Source organism: Symphalangus syndactylus, chromosome 11, assembly GCF_028878055.3.
Source record: "Symphalangus syndactylus isolate Jambi chromosome 11, NHGRI_mSymSyn1-v2.1_pri, whole genome shotgun sequence".
Taxonomy (NCBI): domain Eukaryota; kingdom Metazoa; phylum Chordata; class Mammalia; order Primates; family Hylobatidae; genus Symphalangus; species Symphalangus syndactylus.
The window spans coordinates 115,340,928-115,362,771 of NC_072433.2; the positions used below are offsets into that span (position 1 = coordinate 115,340,928).

At 40.1% G+C, this 21,844-nt stretch overlaps 1 protein-coding gene across 1 annotated transcript in view; it reads right to left on the reverse strand.

The window, feature by feature from the left end:
* Positions 1-21,844, reverse strand: part of FBN2 (fibrillin 2) — a 281,077-nt gene that overhangs the window by 65,728 nt on the left and 193,505 nt on the right. Inside the window, exons 25-34 of the mRNA XM_055299218.2 lie at positions 20,904-21,029; positions 15,506-15,634; positions 14,577-14,702; positions 12,549-12,674; positions 12,009-12,131; positions 11,724-11,849; positions 11,277-11,402; positions 9,511-9,633; positions 7,164-7,286; positions 5,297-5,422 (exon numbers count right to left, since the gene is read on the reverse strand). Of these exons, the coding sequence (XP_055155193.1) occupies positions 5,297-5,422; positions 7,164-7,286; positions 9,511-9,633; positions 11,277-11,402; positions 11,724-11,849; positions 12,009-12,131; positions 12,549-12,674; positions 14,577-14,702; positions 15,506-15,634; positions 20,904-21,029 (1,254 nt within the window). The remainder of the gene's footprint in view (positions 1-5,296; positions 5,423-7,163; positions 7,287-9,510; positions 9,634-11,276; positions 11,403-11,723; positions 11,850-12,008; positions 12,132-12,548; positions 12,675-14,576; positions 14,703-15,505; positions 15,635-20,903; positions 21,030-21,844) is intronic.

The window sequence follows — 21,844 nt, forward strand, 5'->3', positions numbered from 1 at the left end:
CTGTGGGTTTGTCATAAATGCTCTTATTATTCTGAGATATGTTCCATTAATATCTAGTTTATTGAATTTTTAGCATGAAGGGGTGTTGAATTTTATTGAAGGGCCTATTTTATCGAAGGCCCAGTTTTACTGAAGGCCTTATTGCATCTTTTGAGATAATCATGCAGTTTTTGTCATTGGTTCTGTTTATGTGATGGATTACGTTTATTGATTTGCATATGTTGAACCAGCCTTGCATCCCAGAGATGAAGCTGACTCAATCGTGGTGGATAAGCTCTTTTATGTGCTGCTGGATTCGGTTTGCCAGTATTTTACTGAGAATCTTTGCATCGATGTTCGTTGGGGATATTGGCCTGAAATTTTCTTTTTTTGTGTGTGTCTTCCAAGTTTTGGTATCAGGATGATGCTGGCCTCATAAAATGAGTTAGGGAGGAGTCCCTCTTTTTCTGTTGTTTGGAATAGTTTCCGAAGGAATGGTACCAGCTCCTCTTTGTACCTCTGGATGAATATGGCTGTGAATCCACCTGTTCCTGGACTTCTTTTGTTTGGTAGGCTATTAATTACTGCCTCAATTTCAGAACTTGCTATTGGTCTACTCAGGGATTCAACTTCTTCCTGGTTTAGTCTTGGGAGGGTGTATGTGTCCAGTAATTTATCCATTTCTTCTAGATTTTCTAGTTTATTTGCATAGAGGTGTTTATAGTGTTATCTGACGGTAGTTTATATTTCTGTGTGATCAGTGGTGATATCCCCCCTTTATCATTTTTTATTGTCTATTTGATTCTTCTCTCTCTTCTTATTTGTCTCACTAGCAGTCTATTTTGTTAATCTTTTCAGAAAACCAGCTCCTGGATTCATTGATTTCTTTAAAAGGGTTTATTGTGTCCCTATCTCTTTCAGTTCTGCTCTTATTTCTTGTCTTCTGTTAGCTACTGAATTTGTTTGCTCTTGCTTCTCCAGTTCTTTTAATTGTGATGTTAGAGTGTTGATTTTAGATCTTTCCTCCTTTCTCCTGTGGGCATTTAGTGTTACAAATTTCCATCTAAACACTGCTTTAGCTGTGTCCCAGAGATTCTGGCACGTTGTGACTTTGTTCTCATTGGTTTCAAAGAACTTCTTTATTCCTGCCTTAATTTTGTTATTTACCCAGTAGTCATTCAGGAGCAGGTTGTTCAGTTTCCATATAGTTGTGCAGTTTTCAGTGAGTTTCTTTTCTTTTTCTTTTGGTTTTTTTTTTGAGATGGAGTCTCGCTCTGTTGACCCAGGCTGGAGTGCAGTGGTGTGATCTTGGCTCACTGCAAGCTCTGCCTCTCGGGTTCATGCCGTTCTCTTGCTTCAGCCTCCTGAGTAGCTAGGACTACAGGCGCCTGCCACCGTGCCCGGCTAATTTTTTTTGTATTTTTAGTAGAGATGGGGTTTCATCGTGTTAGCCAGGATGGTCTCGATCTCCTGACCTCATGATCCACTGGCCTTGGCCTCCCAAAGTGTTAGGATTACAGGCGTGAGCCACTGTGCCCGGCCATGAGTGAGTTTCTTAATCCTGAGTTCTAATTTGGTTGCACTGTGGTCTGAGAGACTGTTTGTTGTTATTTCCATTCTTTTGCATTTGCTGAGGAGTGTTTTACTTCCAATTGTGGTCAATTTTAGAATAAGTGCTATGTGGTGCTGATAAGAATGTATATTTTGTTGATTTGGGGTGGACAGTTCTGTAGATCTCTATTAGGTCCACTTGGTCCAGAGTTGAGTTCAAATCCTGAATATCCTTTATTTTCTGTCCGTTGATCTGTCTAATATTGACAGTGGGGTGTTAAAGTCTCCCACTATTATTGTGTGGGAGTCTAAGTCTCTTTGTAGGTCTCTAAGAACTTGCTTTATGAATCTGGGTACTCCTGTATTGGGTGCATATATATTTAGGATAGTTAGCTTTTCTTGTTGCATTGATCCCTTTACCATTATGTAATGCCCTTCTTTGTCTCTTTTGATCTTTGTTGGTTTAAAGTCTGTTTTATCAGAGACTAGGATTGCAATCTCTGCTTTTTTTTTTTTTTTTTTGCTTTCCATTTGCTTGGTAAATATTCCTCCATGCCTTTATTTTGAGCCTATGTGTGTCTTTGCATGTGAGATGTGTTGCCTTTTCTATCTGAAGTCTTCAATCCTCCTCTATGACTAAAGTTGACAAATGAAGTAAATCTAAGTCTTTGTCTTACACTTTGGGCTTTGTATATTCAGTTCTTTGTTCTATTGCAGGAAAATGTTTGGTTATTTAGTACTTTTTTTCTAGTTGATTTTTTGGGCTCTCTTCAGCGACACCAATTTTACTGAAGTTGACAGCTTTTTTCTTTTCTCTAATAGTGTTAATTTCTCTGTCCTCTTTCCATTGTTATTGTCTCAGGCCCTTTCTCTATGCTAGTAATTACATTTTCATCTGTATGTCTTCTGTTTTTTGCTGTTTTCATTTAATAGTTCTCTTATTTTGCTGTATTGGTCCCCATTTCTTATTTCCCTTGATTCTACAATCTCCCTTTTACTCTATAGCTCTTATAATCTCTTTAAACTTCTTCAACTACCTTTATGATTTTATTAAGATCATATATGGCATAAAGTATCTATGGAAAATTTGTTTTATTTCTTGAGTAGTTTTCTTCCATCATAGGTTGGTTCTTTAGCTAATTTTGTGTTTTTCTTCCTTTTGTTTTCATAGGATGCCTGCATAGTTGCTACTGTTTTTCAGCTTGTATACACACTACTTGGCCTGCTCTTTCAAGAGCTTCCATTTACTTTAGTACAGTTTAAATAACATCTCTTGATATCTTTCCTTCTTTATCAGAGCTTTATGTGGAAGACAGCTTGTTTTGGTTTCATTAAAGCTGTATTCAGTCGCCCAAAATTTCATAAGGTGGAGGGAGAGAAGATTGAGAATGGGGAGAGCTCCTCTGGGCTCTATGTTGATGAACTTGGCCTTTGCTCTCTTTAGAAATTATAGAAAACGGTCTGTATGTAGGTCCGTTCCATTTAATGGAGTCCTCTCTCATGTTCCTGCAAGGGCTCCTCCAGGTTTTATATTCCCCCATTTTGGTGGAGTTTACTGGGAAATGGCCAACTTCAATAATTTTTTGAATTCTATAGAAATTCTGAGACTTTGGTGAGAAGTGGATGCTTAGTGGAAAATATTCATCGGAGGATCATGTATTTATAGTAAGATGGGTAGACAACACGGGATTAAATTAGTAAATTCAGAAGAAACTGTCCAGATGACCCAGACCTTGTGGAGAGGAGAGAAAAACAAGGAGAATGGCCAGAACCATGGAATTACATTTTTTGGATCTCAAAAGCTGGTGTTCAGCCGAATGGAGCAGAGGGTCCAACTGAGGGTGAACTTTAGGTATGCCAACCCTCAGCTGCCCTGTCAGTTAGGAGTTTCTCTCTGTGGTAACGACATATGAGAAAACTAGATATGAAGGAAGCACCGTAAACAGTAACTATTTAGCACCATCCTGGGGGAGAGGGAAGTTCTGAAAGGGCCTATGCCACCCATAAAGTAATATACAATTAGGAAGGAAAAATCCTGTCTAGATATAAAGAATTTATGTTGGTGAAAGTGGCTACCGCTGACCTGTTCCTTCTCCCACTAACTCTTGCCAAGCTGATGTAGATAATAAATCATGTCATTCCACATTTACATTGATTGACATTTTCCACTAATTCTACTACTAAGCTTCAGTGCTTAGAAGAAACCAGGACTGGGAAAAAAAAGGAACTCACCCTACAGGTGCCTTATATAAAATGGATTAGATTCTGCCCAATCTTGTGGGTCAATGTAGAAGCACGAATGCTTTCAGTTTCTAACTTCATCTTCCCTAGGACCAACTGTTCATCACCTTTTTCTGAGTCTCTCCAAATTGGTTGCTATTTCTGGAGAATTTCATGAACTTTTGGCTCACTTTCTTTCCTCAGTGCCACTTCTGATGGTGGAGCAGAGTTGGGCTCCACTCTGAACCACCGCAGGTTGTATAATTTGGTTTTGTTTGGTTGACGCTGATGAATTGTGTGTTTGTGTGTGTGTATGTGTGTGTGCACATGTGCCAGTACTTGCCAATTCTATTCATTTGGTTAGATACTGATGTAGGGGGAAGTTTTTAATCTGTTTTCATTTTATCATTTTTGCTCAGCAGTTAGGTATTTTTTTTTTTTTCATGAGGCTGCATGACTGGAAAACTGAGTTCTTTTGTTGGTTGGTTTGTTTGTTTGTGTTTTTAGACCGAGTTTCGCTCTTGTTGTCCAGTCTGTAGTGCAATGGCACAATCTCGGCTCACCGCAACCTCCGCCTCCAGGGTTCAAGCAATTCTCCTGCCTCTGCCTCCTCAGTAGCTGGGATTACAGGCATGAGCCACCATACCTGGCTAATTTTGTATTTTTAGTAGAGATGGAGTTTCTCCATGTTGTTCAGGCTGGTCTCGAACTCCTGACCTCAGGTGATCCACCTGCCTCAGCCTCCCAGAGAGCTGGGATTATAGGCATGAGCCACCACGCCTGGCCCAAACTGAGTTTTTTTTAAAAGGTTTTCTGTGAATCATAAATTCTGCTGAAGCCCTATGGTGTATAACTTATTTTCAATCTCTCCTTTCTTCATTTATATTTTCATATAGTCCCTATTCATAACACAGTGATGGCTCAAAGTATATATAATGTGAATTGAGTTTCTAATTTAACAGAAAATCCAAATTCTTTTACTTCGAAAGATATCATACTAGGCACAAAGACCCATTTCTAGGAAAGGTGGATGATGTCATCACTTAGAATAAGGAACCACTAGTATTAAGCAAAAGTACAGCCCTTGCTGAATCCCTGAAGAGGACTTCCATTCCCAGACATACAGACAGCAGTCTCAACCATGAAGGTAAATGCCAAAAATGAGCTTTTTATGATTTTGATAAACAATAAATAGTGGTAGTTGAGACAAGTAATGGAGCATATTTTAAAAGCTGAATAGTTTCTCCACATGTCATTCATTTAGTGATAAAAAAGAGAATGAAGAGAAGAAATGGTTAAAAAAGAAAAAAAGAATGAGCCAAACTTCCAACTACTGGCTCTTGGCCAGGAAAACTTCATAAGAGATGAAAGCCGCCTTCATCATTATTCATTCGGCAAAATAATCCACGCTTAAACGAATGACTTTTATATGTGCAGCATGTGCTATGTATTCTGCTTCCAGGTGGAGCTCGTTCCAGCCCTTGTTGTGGTTTCATTTACTGTGGCTGATCCAACTTGAAAATGAGTTGGAATCCTGGTGACCCACCTTGGCAGGATCTGCTGTCTGAGGCTGGAGTGAAGCCCATCTCACACTCACAGCGATATGCACCTGGGACATTAAGGCACTGTCCATTCTCACAGAGGTTTATGTTTTCTGCACACTCATCAACATCTGTGCAAAAAAGTAAATTACATCTCTGTTAAGTTCCAAATTTCATGACACATTTTCTCCTTGCTCTATAAATAGATCAGTTTTACTGGCTTGACTTAATGCTCATTAACATGAAACAACAGTTAATCACATTCACTTAAAGGAGGGTATCAACCTGAGAGAAAATCTATTTATCCTGCCCCCTAACATACAATTATAATATAATTAAAGAAAAGCTATTTAACCTGCACCCTAACATCCAATTGTAATATTATTAATAGGAGAAATGCAGACATCTCTCACATTTGTCTTGTTTCTCTTGTCAGTAGTATGCCAACATTATTTAGATATGAAAAAGAACATTGGAATGGTGATCATTCTTTGAGAAAATTATAGTATTCGAATAAACAACTTGCTTTTTCACTAATTCAAGTGTTTTAAAGCAAATTAAAGACACTATGGGAATGGGGAAAGTTTCTTTCATGTCATTACAATCTTATAAAAATACTCCTATCTTAATTACACAAACAGACATTACTCACAGACCTTAAAGATAATTTAATTCTGTCAAGCGGAATAAGAGGGAAGGAAAAATCAATGTTTAGTGAGGGTGTCATTTGCCATGTGCTGTGCTGGTGGCCTGACATGCATTTTTTCACTGAATTCACCAGTCTCCTGAGGTTTAGAAGAGGAAGAACCTGTGGCTAAGAGCAGCCAAGTAAGCTGACACAGCCACACTGAGCTAATAATGCATGTTGACTGAGCCAGGATCTGATTGCAGATGTGTCTGACATGAAAGCCATGCTCTTTCCTTGACAACACAGTGGGGAGAAATGCCAGGAAAGATGCAAAATCTAAGGCTACAAGTTATGAAGCTTTAAAATTGAATAAACATGTTTCCTTAAACAGGCATTTGAAAATGATGAGGCTGCATTTTTGATGTCAACGATTTGAAAAAAATTTAGTGTATCCTTTAATTACAGGTTTAAAGTGTGTACTGAAAATCAATTGAGAAACACTTATTTTATAAACTGAAGAGTATTCAACTTTATGTCCAGCAAAATTATCTAGTCTTATACATGCATATAATGAGAGGATGCTTTACCCTCAAAGAGTATGAATGAATAGAAGCTAAGTAGCAGCTATTATTTACTGAAATTTTGTGATGTGTTCTTCTAAGTCCTTTATTTGTATTATTCCATTTAATCCTTTCAATGCCATGTGATAAACTACTGAGACTTTGATAAACACATTAAATAGCAGTGATTGGATAGATCATATATCCTATCTTAAAAAGTTGAACAGTTTTCCTATGCCATTCATTTAGGAATAAAAAAGAAGAAAAGAAAACTGTATTATTATTATTGCATTTTAAATCAGGCCAGACAAGTTAAGTAGTTCACTTACAGTCACAGGCAAAAAATGGCATAGGCAAGATTTGAATCCAGGTAGTCTGATCCAGACAAAGCCTGTGTTTTATTAACCACTGTGTTACAAATGAGTAAGATAAAATGGCGAGTCATTAACAGTACATGATTGTTACAAATGCCATCATTTGAAAACTTCCAACAATATATTTGGAAAGTCATTCAGGTTTTTGTGTTTAATGTAAGAGAAAGATACATAGTCACACCTGCTAGTCAAGTATAAAAAAAGAGGTAGTTACTTTTGTCTCCTTTAATTATAATTTTCTTCAAATGAGGAAGCATATAGAGTGTTCTATGACCATCCCGTCAGAGCACCCCTCAGGACTGTCACCCACCTGAGCAGGTAAAGCCATCTCCAGTGAAACCTTCGGAGCAGGCACAGCGGTATGAGCCCGGGGTATTTACACACTGAGCATTGATGCTACACTGGTGGGTTCCGTTAGAACATTCATCCAGATCTGCAGAACACATCAATAAAGTTCAGAAATGAAAATGGAAAATTTAAGCACCTGGAAAGATTATCGTTTGTCTTAATTTACACATAAACTGGATAAATGGCACGCATTTTAGTTTGCAGGATCACAGTTCCAATTCGCTAAGCTCTCAGACCCAATGTCCAATGTCCGGGCTAATAAATGTGGGCCAAAATTATGAACTCAAGCATTTTGTGAGATATCTAGTCAACATGAATTTTTTAACAGCTTAAAGCAAACTAGTGTTAGATCTCACTCTGACTTCTACTGAGGGTGAATTTTATTAGTGGTTTCCTTATCAGTAAAATAATCAATTCTGAAGGTGATACTGAATTTCAGAGCAGGAAAATTAACAAAGAGTTTTCAAGTTTATTTAATAGATGAGGAAACAGAGATATGATTCTTGACCTCATGGAATCCCTTAGTCTAGTAGAAAAGACAGATGTTAAACACAGAAAAAAATTAAATCTTGCCATATGTGCCATGAAGAAAAGTTACAAGGTGTCATGAGAGAATAAAAAGGGCATCTGATTTGGGCTGCAGGAACAAAGATGCCCCCATTGAGGAAGTAGTTTTTAGTTAATGTCAGACCTGAGAATGAGAAACAATTAACTTGCTGAACAGAGGTGGGGAAGGATATTCCTTGCAGAGGGATGAGCGCATGGTAAGACACCAAGGAGGAAAAGAGCTCAGTGTGACTGAAAAAATGAAAGGAGGTTAGAGTGGCAAAGCAGAACGCACCAGACAGAGGGCGATGGACAATGAAGCTAGAGAGACAGTGGAAACCCACAGCCAAGGGAGGGAGGCTGAATTTTATCCTGAATTCAATGGGTTATAGTGAAGACTATGAAGAGATCGAATCCTGGTTTAAAAGCTTCCCCCTGCTGCTACGTGGAGAATGGACTGCAGGAGGGCCAGACAGGGAACAAGCCAACATACCAGAGGAGGTTCTTTTAGCATTCAGCAGACACCAAGAGCGAGGGCATGTGAGAGAGAGAGAGAGAGAGACTCTCTCTCTGGTTGGGACTAGAGTAGGGGAAAGAAGATGTAAAGGAGAGTCTGAATTTGGGTGACATCCTGGAGCACAGGAGGCTGGACACAGCTGAATGTCTTGTATCAGAGGCAGGCTGTCTTGCAATAGTTGGCCAAAATGACAGATGGACAAGAAGCACAAAAATGGGAGGCCAAAAAGAGAAAAAGAGTAGGCACATGGGGCTACAAAAATGGGAATGAGGGTATGGTTGAAAAGTTATGATAGTAACCCTGGAAAGACGGCTGGACTAGAGGCTGGTGCTTCACTAAGCCATTGCAGGATGTTATTTAGCAGTTATTTGGAAGCTCTGATACTTCAAATTCTATAGTCAGCACATAAACTTTTGATAAGTATGAAATATTTGAATGGACAAAAAAGTATATATTCAAATTAACTTACAGTTTTGGTAAGAGATCTTAAAGCTATTCTTTAATCCTTACTGAGGGCCTATATGTTTTTTGTAAGTTATCAGGGGGAAGTGAGTTTAGCTTGCTTTCTTTTCTGTTTTAAATTGACCTAGAAAGTCTTACTAGTTGGAAAAATGCTTTATTGTAAGGCATGTGAAACACCAAGCATATTACACAAAACTGTGAAGGACACTCAGGGTATATTCTAGTCCTTTCCCTCTCAGATATAAAATACTTCTTAGACTCTGGCTCAAGAACCATAAACCTTGGAGAATTTGCCCATTTTTTTTTCTTCAAATAAGACCTCTTGGAACGCAAGAAAGCATTCAGAATTTCCTGTAAGAAGAATTTTACTTTCTAATAAGATGGTGGTATTGATGACTTACTACAAACTTAGGTTATCTGAAAAAACCTTTCCTTGCTCTCCATTTATTCCACTGGATTTTAAATCTCACTGATTACTTCTTTGAAAAGATTGGAAGAACACACTAGTCATTTTTCATCACACAGCTGTGTTTGGATCACCAGCTGCATATCAATTTTTACTGAACAACAACACATTAAAAAACAGGTGCCAAGGCATACTGTTGAAATTTTGATAATTTATATTAAGGGTAAAGGAAACTCTTAGGCAGGAATTATCTTGCAACTAAGATAACCTTTTCATAAAGGAATTAATAAAAGTGAAGAGCATGATTCTACAACCGTGCAAAAAAGAGCCTTTAAAAATTTGCGCCTTAGCAAAGTATATTTACATTTGCAAACTCACCAATACACTTGATTCCGTTTCCAATCCAGCCTTCTCTGCAGCTACATTTGAAGCTTCCTGGGATATTCAGACACGAGGCATGCATGTCGCAGTTATGAGCACCAATTTCACACTCATCTACATCTGAGAAACCATAATTCATAAGAAAAAAAAATACAAACTAATTAATTCTACTTCCAAGTATATTTTTGTATAGGTAACATTTTAAAGTAAAGATGCAACTGTATGGAGAAAATAGTAGCCTAACTAACTTTTATTTTTAATTTTTGTAGGCTCCAAGAGGATTTGGAAAATTCATGGTCCTAATAAAACAAGTTCTTCCCTAGAAAGAACTGTCAGCCACTTTCCACTAGAAGAGAGAAAGACACAGCAGTGTTGCTCCCTGGCAGGTACATGTGTTATCCTGGGGTCTTCTTCCCTGCCCAGACTCAGACACAACTCCATAAAGAGGGCATTCGATTACAGATCAAGAGAAATCTTATTTCCAATAATAGACGGTGCTATTCCTTCCTATGGATATTTATTACATATTTTTCATGAAGATAAGAATCTAACTTTTTAAAAAAAGTAATAGTTTATTCTCTTTAAAATTACATGATCATTTGTCATTTAAAAAATCAATATAAATATTTTACAGAATTTTTAAAAAACTGTCATTTAGGTGTGTATTTTTATTTCTTCTATTTATTTGAGATTATAGAAAAATATTCACTGGGAATGTTATCTGGAAAGTAGCCAGATGCTTTCGCCAGTGTGTGTGTGTGCATGTGTGTATTTGTGTGTCTGTATACACACACACATATCCCTATATATGTATAACCTATGTAGATTGGTTTTCCAAAGCTTTCTTGACTATAAATAGTAATGTGTTCTATCTAGTTCAACAATTACATATTATAGATGCTGAAATCACACACACACACTCTACTGGCTTCACATCAACCCTGTCAGTGGTGAACACGGAGAGAACACCTTGTTTTATAATCTGCCCCTTACTGGAGGGGGCAGCTTAAGGGCTGGGTTGCACTCTTAAGTCTTCCACCACCTGCCTTGAAAAAATATCACACATAAGTCTTAAATTGAGCACTGAGGAATACGTGATCCAAAGCCTTGACCCTGGCACATCCTAGCCCCACCTGCATGCAAAAGGCTAAAACTAGTTAGTAGTAGTAGTAGAGAAAGGGAACAAAAGACAAAGTGGGCAAAGTGAGCAAAGAAGGAAAGTGAAGAGAGGAAAAAGAGAAAGGCAATTTGGGCAGAGAGAAGACAAAAGCAAACAGAAGACCAAACCAGAAAGGAAAAGACGGGAGAAAGGAAGAAAGGGAAAGAGTCTCAATGAAACTTAAGATTAATTTTTACTAGTTTAAAAGAAGTGCAGAGGTAAATGGCAACTGGGATCCCCAGGTCTTTTGGTGCTCTTTGTACATGAATGTCTTCCAAGTGGGCAGCAGTCATACTCAGAAAGTGACTGATGCTGCATGAATGACCACTAGTGGTCAGGGCCATGGGAACCAGACTGCACTCCCACTCACTCACTCTCTGTCGCAGCCCACAGCCAGCCCTGTGGTGGGTGGCTCAGACAGCGTGCTACCACAGAGACCAGCCAAATCCATCACACATCCTATGGGTCACACACTCATCACACACACAGTCACAGTCTGGTGGCAGGTAACCGGTCTAAGAGATGCCAAAAAACAAACGATGTTGGAAGTTGGCCTTTGACATCTGAGAAGTTGAAACATAGAGAACACAAGCTTGAAACCTACCTGTACATCCTGTGGTCCCCTTCTTCACTGAGTAACCCAGCTGACAGTGGCAAATGAAGGATCCCTTTGTGTTCTCACATTCCCCAAACATGCAGATATTTGAATTTAGGTCACATTCATTGACATCTAGAAAATTTATTTTCAGTATCTTAGTATGTGTTCATCACAGTAATTTAAAAGCTATCTTCTACACTGACTAGCATAATACTGAAGTATACAGGTAAGATCTAAAATATAATCCATCTGCAAATCATCGTGTTGTAGATATACTATCCGACTTTAGAGATTTTTAAAAGTAATTCTTCCTGAGATTTTATAGTTCTAGTAAAATGATTTGAATTTTTAAAATAATAACTGAAAAAGCCCTCCTTTTATCATGCTTGTGTGTGCATATGGGTGTGTGTGCATGTGTGTGTATAAATGTTTATCCTTTCTTATGATACCCACCAATGCATGTTTTCATGTCCATGGAAGCCATGAAGCCATCATAGCACAGGCAGCGATACTCTCCAGGAATGTTGGTACACTGGCCGCCATCACAGATATCGGGATTGTTTTCACATTCATCAATGTCTGATGATACAAAATTAGCATCAAATGAAAATAAAAATGTCGTTCATCAATCTCAAATGTTTTTGTTTTCTATCTGGTTCCACTTGGTAATATCTGGAGCCATATTTTCAAGAAAAAATTAGTTAGATGTACAAAGCCTGTGTGTTTTCCTTTCTATACCTGCACACGATCTCCCATCTGGCATCAGGGCATAACCCTCACTGCAGCTGCATTCGTAGCTTCCCTCTGAATTTGTGCACTGGGTGTCACAGCCTCCATTCATTATCATACATTCATCAATATCTGTGAAAACAGCATTGCAACCACATTACTCGTCAGGTCTGCTTCTTTAAAAGGAGTTTTCTTCTTTTTAAACAGATAATGCTAACGTGGCTTTGAATTTTTCTCCCCACTATGTGTTGATTGAACTTCATCTTTCTTAGTTCTTTTGCCTTCATTTTAGGCAGCATTCCATGTTTAAGTGTAGTACCCTAAGATTAAATAACTCAGAAATAGAAGAACTATGGGGATTAGAGCATTTTCTACATTAAGATGAGTGAGTCTGCTGCAAGACCAACACAGTATCTGAGATCTGCCCCCAGTCTTACATTCATTTTTGGGACAAAGGATTTGCATAGCCTTCATTATAATTCAGTGCCAAAAGTTTTCCTAGGCTAATTTGAGACATATGAGTTTCAGGCCTGCTTGGTCTCCCCTTACCTGTACAGCCCTGGCGGTCTGGCGTGGCCTGATATCCAGGATTGCAAGAGCACTGATAGGTTCCAATCATGTTCACACATTTTCCATTTCTGCAAAGATTGTCGCTCAGGGAGCACTCATTAATATCTATAAAAGATACAGAGAATTAATGCTTTACTCAATGTCAAATCACTAAAGCCATCAGAAAGGTGCTTCACCAGAGCAGTGGTCTCCGAAGGGGTTTGTGTACTTCAAAAGGAAGTGAAATGTTCTCCTGGGGGGTTGAAAGAAAATGCTGGATTCTCTATTTCCATCTACAACAGTACCGTTGAGTAAAGCTTTCTATAATGATGCAACTGCTCCCATATCTATGCGGTCTAATACACAGCTGCATGTGCTACCGAGTACTGGAAATATGGACAGTATAAGTAAGGAACATTTAATGTTATTTAATTTTAACTGAATTTACATAGCCACATGTGGCTAGTGACTATCATGTTCGACCACACAGATTTCACACATGACAGAACTGAAGCTAAATACTACTGAATATACGAACTTACACTGGCATTCTCACCTGGTCTATATTAGATGGTGAAGTGTTGCCTACATGATTTGAAGTATCCTGATGGAAGACTGATGGTTCCACAAGACAGAGGCATGATAATAGGGCCCTCACGTGTTTAATTGTTTACACTGTGTTATGTTTTGTGTGTCGGGATAGTAATCTACAAATCACACTGCCTGTTTTAAAATAAACTAACCCCTATAATACGGGCAGGTGCCTTAAAAATAAATTAGTACCAATAATGTAATCACAAAATAACAGAAGAAAATGGCCGAGTGATATGCTTCCTTATGTAACTACTTGTCAGGTATAAGATAAGGTAAAAAACAATGACAAAAAAACAGAGCTATCCAGGAGCGCATAATCAGATATAACAAGAAATTCATTCCAAATTCTCAAAATAACCAAGAAGATTATATGGCATGGGTTTATGCTTATGATCACTAAGTGTATATTATACAGAAATATATATTTTATATTCTGCATTGTTCCTTTGGCGGATACGTTTTTAAGCTGTAAGATCCATGAAAACTAAGTAACAAAGTAAACTTAGATCTGTGGCTCATTATACCTCAATATGTTCAACCATGAGTAAATATTCTGTAATTATTAGCGTGAAAAAGACTTTTGTACTGCTATTAACATGAAATAAGAACATAAAAAACTTTTCATTTATCATTTTAAAATATCTGTCTATGACAAAATTCACCTCATATACCAGCAAAGCAATACATATGGCTTATAAATAAATATATATGTATTGGAAAGGTGTGCTCAAATTATGTTTTGAAATTTGGTGTGCAATCTGTTCTATTTTAGTTTGTTTTATTTGCTTACAGGTTTAAGAAAGAGTTCCTGTGAAGAACATGCTTTCTGGCTAAGTCAAAGTTTTAAAGCCAGTATACTAGGAGCATAGTAAGTCCAGAGACCTTCAGGAATTGTGAAAAGCAATAGGTTGCAATGCCCAAAGACCAGTCATTAGTCTTCTCATATCCTTTCTGGCATCCCCACAGAGCTCAGGGCAAATTAGGAAACCCAGTGTTTCCATGAGAAGTGGGTTAAGGGAGCGCCATGTTCACACACGTGCAAGCCGATCCGTGAGCAGGCACAGGGGCGTAGAGCGGAGTCTGCCGAGTGGATGGGAAGACGCTGGGCAAAGGTGCACAATGCACAGGGTAGCTTTCCCATTTTTTCCTAATGGAGGATGAAACCACAGGACTTCCACAGGGCTCCTCACACAGGGACCAATCACATGGCTGGTAATAAAAAATGAGGCCAACCAGAAGAATGCCAGCTCATTCGAATGTGTCACCCAAGCATCCACTAAAGACACAGCCTGCATCCAGATGTAGGGACTCTCAATTTCCACCTTTTAATAAGCTAGATTTCATGTGCTCCCCAAACAACAGGTTTGTCAGAACTGATCCCTGGTCTTTACCAGTTGTGCTGGGCAGGTTTATGTGCTGAGGAGATAAACTCACCCACACAGTCCTCACGGGATGGTGACAGCTCGTGTCCCAGTGGGCAGTCGCACTGAAAGCTGCCCTCAGTGTTCACACAGCTGCCACCCCTACAAAGGAGAGGGTTACGTTCACATTCGTCAATGTCTGAAAGGTAAAAACGTGAGATCCATTAAAGAACTCTGAGGGAGAAATATTCACACATACAGCGTGGGAGAAAGAATATTATCTGATATGAGAGTGTGAGTTAGTGTAAGAGGAATGCTTCATAGGAGATGGGATAACGCTTTCCTCACTTTTCCTACGACCAACAGAAAAACTAAAATTTCTACTCTTAAAGGTAGTAAGCTTCAAGAAATTTAATTGCATGAAATGAGCAGGCTCACAAGGGGTAGAAATAAATAATATTTACTTTATATCACCCCGGACTCATGATATATTGTCAGTTATCCTGGTGTCTATAATGCTAATCAGAGTGAAGGAAAATCTTAGACGTACAACCTACTATATCCTATGAGGTAAGTCCTATATTGTACTGAAAATTAAACAGTGGGCTAAAAGGTTGGGAATACCAATAGGGTTTGTAATAGTACACAAATAAGAGCAATAACATGGGATTGGCATGACTGAATACAAATCCTGGGGCCACCACACGATGCCATGCATTTTAAATTATTCCCACCTAAGTAACTAGTCTGTGTGATTTTAGATTCTATGAATAAACAGGATCCAATCTGAGTATTGCCATGAAGGCGCCAAGAGGTTGGGGCTCCCTGAGAGCTATCCAGGAGCGCATTTCCTGTCTGACATTTAAGTAAATCTCTTCTCTCTCTCACCACATCCTGGCCACGCACTCCGTTCACAGCCCAGAGATAAGCAAAGGTCATGCGCATGAATGAGTCTGTGCTAGTATGGTTTGAAGCTGGGGAGGAAGAGCTCACAGTGCTTACCCATGCAGTTCTTCATCATCATGAACCCACTTTCATAGCCTTCGAAGCACTCGCACTCAAAGCTGCCCGGTGTATTGACGCAGATTCCACTGCCACAGAGGTCAGGAGAAATCCTGCACTCGTCGATGTCTAATTCACAGGGTTTAAAAGAAATTTAAAAATTGAATGACACAGACTTGGCTTTCCAAGTGAAAGTGCTGCACGATTGAAAAGTTGGGGAAATTCCTGGTTAACAGTACAAGGGTATGTTTTCAGTAGATCCAGATAGAAGGGCCTGGGGCCTGAGGCACATTCCTTTCCCCAACTGCCAAAACTGCCATGCCAACAGGCAAATGGTGCCTTTTCACCTCTAAAAATTCTGAATTGTGGATTTGTTTTTGTGGCTTAGAAATATTAACAGAAGAGGGGGGCATGGTGGCTCATGCCTGTAATCTCAGCAATTGGGGAAGCCCAGGCAGGAGGATTGCTTGAGGCCAGGAGTTTGTGACCAGCCTGGGCAATGCAGGGAGACCCCATCTCTACCAAAAAAAAAAAAAAAAAAAAAAATTACTGGGGAGGCTGAGGTGGGAGGATTGCTTGAGCCCAAGAGGTCAAGGCTGCATGGAGCTATCATGTATGATGGCACCACTGCACTCCAGCCTGGGTGACAGACGGACAACCTGTCTCAAAAAAAAAAAAAAAAGAAAAAGAAATGTTAACAGAAGGATGAACCCTGCAACTGTGGTATGGGCTGAATGAGGCAGGTGGTAAATGAGGCAGCAGGGTCCCCATGGAATGAAACCTCATGTGTGACTGGAAGACAGTGCTGGTCTAGTACACTAGCCCATGCCACTCCAGGTTGGAGCCTGTGAAGGCAGGGCCCCTGTCTCTGTGCAGGAGGGACTGGCAGACCCCAGAGACACAGGCAGCCACGAGGGACTAACCCTGAGCCAGAGAGCACACATAGGGCAGGGCCATGGTGTGTGCCCCAATTTGTGTTTTTGTGTCATATTCAGATGTAAAGAGCTTATTGATTTAGTAAGCCCTTTGGTGACATGAGCTGTCACCAACACCTGAGGACTGTGTGGGTGAGTTTGTTTCCTCTTTTTACGTATTACAGTAAATAATCTTCAGCATCTATATTCTCAAACACAGGGTTCTCTGAGAAATCTCCTATGCTTATAACTAAGATTTTTAATAGAGAAGTCATGTCTATATAAAATATGTTTAAGAAAACATGGCCTATTTACAAATGTTTTAGTTCAAAAATCAAGTTTTTAATCTAAGAATCTGTCAATGAGGAAAAATGCCCCACCACGATCTCTTTATTTTGATGAATTTAATTTTGAAGTTTTAAAATCACAGGATTTAGTGCATAATTTGTGCAAGTCCTCTTGAGAGGGGGGTCTCAGTCTCTGCTTTCTGCCAGCTTTTACTTAGTTTTTCTGTATTTATTTCTCCAATTACAGGAGTCTTTATTTCCCTCATTACTGGCCATGCGAAAAAAATGTAAATACTTTCTTTTAAACAAACATATTAACAGAATTTATTGATTCAATTAAGTAGCTAACAATATGTATATTAATTTTCTTTCTATCTATCAGTATCTAGGAACTGGTGTTAAGAGCCATATGAGGAATGTGTTCCAGGGTGGAGCAGGGACAATCTTTGGCTAATGTGATGTGGTGGGAGTTTCATAGTATAAACAGTGTGGATTCTAGAACCAGATACCTGGCTACAAATCCCAGTCTGTCATCTACTGAGAATAGGGCCTTGGGAAAATCATTTACTCTCTGTGCCTCAATTTCCTTATTTGTCATAGAATCCACCTCATAGAATTAAATGAGTATTTGTTAACTGCTGAGAACAGTGCCTGTCTCATAGACAGTGCTCTCTCTCTCTCTCTCTCTATATATATATATATATATATGCAAACTTCTCTGCTAAGAATTGGTAATTTGGAGGGTGTGGCTTTTGAATTGGTTCTTGAAGGTTGTACAGAAATGGTAGCTTTAAAGATACAGAATAGAGAGGCAAGAGATGAAGCGCACCGGTGAAGAGAAAGGAAGCATTTCAGGGAGCAGTAAGCCACAGACTGGCTGGACTGGAGAGGCTGACAAAGAGTGTGGGTACAAGAGGGACCCGTAGGACCACTAAAAGCCCCCAGCACGGGAGGACACCGGCCCTTCCTGCTGTGAAGATGACAGCCAACAATTTTCCCCAGAACTTCGCATTATATCCAGAGCAATGCAGCCCTGTCAAAGTGTTAGAGACATTAAGCAATTTTGGCTAATTTCACAACAAAGGAAGAGGTGGGGTCAGAACTGCAAGAACCCTGAGCTTCTTTATCCAGCACCAGGATTGCCTATACCAGTGGAAGTTGTTCAGTGGGAAGTTACACAATCCAGTCCTGCTTGGATGGTTAACCTGGTGGTTGTGGCAGTGAAGGATTTGACTGTGGGAACTTAACAGGTTGGGAGATCCTGGAGGAGTCTGTGATACAGTAGATACCGTGACATGTCACCCAGGTCCCTCTTCAGGAAAGAAGGACTTACTCCCCCTCCCCGTCAGCTATTGGTAGTGTCGCTGTTGCTGGCAGAAAGCCCTCAGATGCCCACTATCCTAAGAGGACCTCTTCCCCCCTTCCCTGGGCAGCTGTATCCCAAGATTGGTCTTGCAGGTACCTAACTGCATGGCTTCCATGCCCTACTCAAGGCAACTCTGATGGGCCATCCCAGTTCCAGAACTCCCAGTGGCATGGGCTGAGGACTTCAACGGGACTGCATCACAGCCCTGTTTCTTTCTGTGCCCACTTCTGCTTTCCTCCCTTCCCTTCCTCATTGTTCATCCCAGGAGCAAGCCCCAGTAAACTTCCTGAATGCTCATCTCTGCCTTGGAGTCTGTTTCCTGAGGAGCTTAACCTGCCTCTGTCTAGAAGAAATATCACAGGTAATTGAAATAGCCAGTTTGATGAAAGAATTCACGTAACTTTTTCACTTTGAGAGAGAGAGATGTCAAAATTCAACTGGAGGCTTCAATCCTGTTCAAAATTATACTCCTAATGCATACAGGGGAGTCCCTAGCAGGAGAAAGTACAGGGTAGGGGGAGGAATGAAGAAAGATCAAAACAAAGACAAACTTTCCAGATGGGAAGTTACAAATGTGGGAGTGAAACTCAGGAAGAACAGAGAGAGTTAGAGACAGGATCTGGGAGTCAGCTCAGCAGAAGCCATCCCTGAAGTCATGATGGTAGACGAAACTCTGAGAGGCAAGATGCTGAGTAGAGGACCCTGGTAACACCCAAGAGATGGGAAAGGCAAGAAGAATCTGTAAAGGTTAGAGAAGAAACATCATCTGCATAGGATGATCAAGACCAGAAAATACCACAGAAACTAAGAGAAAAGATAATCTCAAGGAGAGATTTGGTAAGCAGAGGGGTCCAGAAGGAGAGATGTTTTAACACCACAAAGATGTTTTGCAAGAGTAGATGAATATATGTGTATGTGCCTGAGTGACGGAGGGCAAAAGTCAAAATTACAAAAGAAATGGCTGGTTGAAAGAGAGGGGTGAGACTTAACAGCAGGAAAATGGGATGAGAGAGAAGAAGGGCTGAGGAGATATTTTGAACCTCTGTACAACTCGAGGAACAGGAAGCAGGGAAGAGGAGGAGATGCTAGAGAGAGGAGAGAGAAGTGAACTGGCTGAGACAACCCAGAGCAGGAGCTGGGAAGGAGGGAAAAGAGGAGTTAACCCCAATCCAGGTAGAGCATCAAACCTCATTGTCTGTCACTGGAAGAGAGGGAGTGGGGGACAAAGGATTTTTTTTTTTTTTTTTTTTTTGTGATGGAGTTTTGCTCTTGTTGCCCAGGCTGGAGGGCAATGGCACGATCTTGGCTTACCACAACCTCCGCCTCCTGGGTTTAAGCGATCCTCCTGCCTCAGCCTCCTGAGTAGCTGGGATTACAGGCATGTACCACCATCGCCGGCTAATTCTGTATTTTTAGTAGAGATGGGGTTTCTCCATGTTGGTCAGGCTGGTCTCAAACTCCCGATCTCAGGTGATCCACCCGCCTCGGCCTCCCAAAGTGCTGGAGTTACAAGCATGAGCCACCGTGCCCAGAGGGATAAAGGAGATTTTATCACTAAAGGGGAGGCTGTGTGAGAAGAATGCAGGCAATCAGATTTATTCTCAATCAAGGAGAATGATAATGGATGGGGGTGGAGGGTATAGGAGAGGGCATGTAAGTCGGGGAAGAGGTTTAGAAGCAGTGCTGAGAGGAATTCAGAATGCAGGAATCTCAGGCAGCGCTCCTCAGACTCTCCCAGCAAAGCGCGGCAGCCAGAGAGGAAAAGACAGGTGAGTGGATGAAGCTCTGGAGATTGGCACAGGGCTTGAGCAGACTTCAAGGCAGCAGGAGTTCAGAAGGCCAGATGGACAGCTGTGAAAAGCTCAGAGATAGCCTTGGCTGAGTAGGCACAGGAAGGAGCCAAGAAAGACGCTGCTGTGAGGTCGGGAAGAAGGAGCAGGCAAGAGGGAGGGCGATAAGAGGGAAATCCCACGGAGAATACGAACAAAGAGAGCGCTGAGAATGAGATCCTGAAGACACAGCTCAAGTGTCTGGAACAACATGGTATACTAATAGAAAAAGTTAGAACTTCACATCTTTTTCAAAGAGAATGTTACGGATATGGCTGGTGACTGAAGCCTAATATTAAGATTCCTGTTCACAGATGAGGCAAAGAAGTAATAACCTCTATATCACAAACCTTAAAATCTTTAAGAGAACACTACTCAAGTTTATATAATTCTTATAGATTTAATGACTATTTCTTTAGTAGTCATATATTTTGAAAATCATATTTGTATGCTGTTCCTAAATATTAAACAAAGAGCATTTTCATGCTATTTTGCAGTTCTCTCACAACGAGTTTATTTGGAAAACTGGTTTAAGTGTATGGAAAAGAAATAAAAATAAAAATTTACAGAGCTGGATGCAGTGGCTCAAGCCTGTAATCACAGCACTTGGGGAGGCCATGGCAGGAGGACCACTTGAAGCCAGGAGTTTGAGACCAGCCTGGGAAGCAAAGTGAGACCCCATCTCTTAAAATAAATAAATAAATAAATAACTTTTTAATTAGTTATTAAATTAATTAGTGCACACCTGTGCTCCCAGTTACTTGGGAGGCTGAGGTGGGAGGCCGGCTTGAGCACAGGAGTTTGAGGTTGCAGTGAGCCATGATTATGTCTCTGCACTCCAGCCTGGGTGATAAGTGAGACCTTTTCTCTAAAAAAAATTAATAAATAAATAAACATTTTCATGTTCTCAATGAGAGGATGAGCTTTTTAGGGCAGTACTTTCAAACAGAGTAAAGGAAAGACAGCCAGAGTTTATCAAATAAAACAGCAGAACCATCTTACCTGTGCAGTTTCTTTCCTCCATGTCTAGAGCAAAGCCACTATTGCAACGGCATTTGAAACTTCCGATTGTATTTCTGCACTTCCCATAGGTGCACATCCCAGGAAATGCTTTGCATTCATTGATGTCTAAAAGCAGAATAAAGCCAGAATGTAGAGCAGGTTGACATAAACAATTAGGTCCATCACTTTAAGTTAAAAATCTATCACGATGGACAACAGTAATGCATCCAAGTTAAAATACAGGGCTACTAAATGTTTCAGTGATCACACTGATATCACACAGAAGTTTGAATATGGTGAAAAATATTGTATATTCATATTCTTTTTTTTTTTTTTTTTGAGACGGAGTTTTACTCTTTTTGCCCAGGCTGGAGTGCAATGGCACAATCTCGGCTCACTGCAACCTCCACCTCCCAGGTTCAAGTGATTCTCCTGCCTCAGCCTCCCAAGTAGCTGAGATTACAGGCACGTGCCACCACGCCCGGCTAATTTTTGTATTTTTAGTAGAGACGGGGTTTCACCATGTTGGTCAGGCTGGTCTTGAACTCTTGACCTCAGGTGATCCACCCACCTCAGCCTCCCAAAGTGCTGGGATTATAGGCTTGAGCCACCACACCTGGCCAAAGATTCCATATGCTTAAGAAAGAGTTCTGATCCCTTTATTTCTTCCTACTTGTTTTATAAAGATAAGTGGGAATAGATAACTTTCTGCTACAGATGTAGCTGTCAGGGTGACATCTCAGGTTGTAGAGGAACAAAGAGTAGAAGAGCAAGATAAGCAATCTGTTTTATCTCTTTACTTCAATGCCATCTTATAGAGGGGATTTATAGTCTTGGGACAGAACATTGGTCACAAAACGTAAGTTTAACTGAGAAAATAAAGTGGGAAGTCAAACATTTAAAGCAAAACCAATTCTCAGAGAATGTGGAAGGCTTCCTGT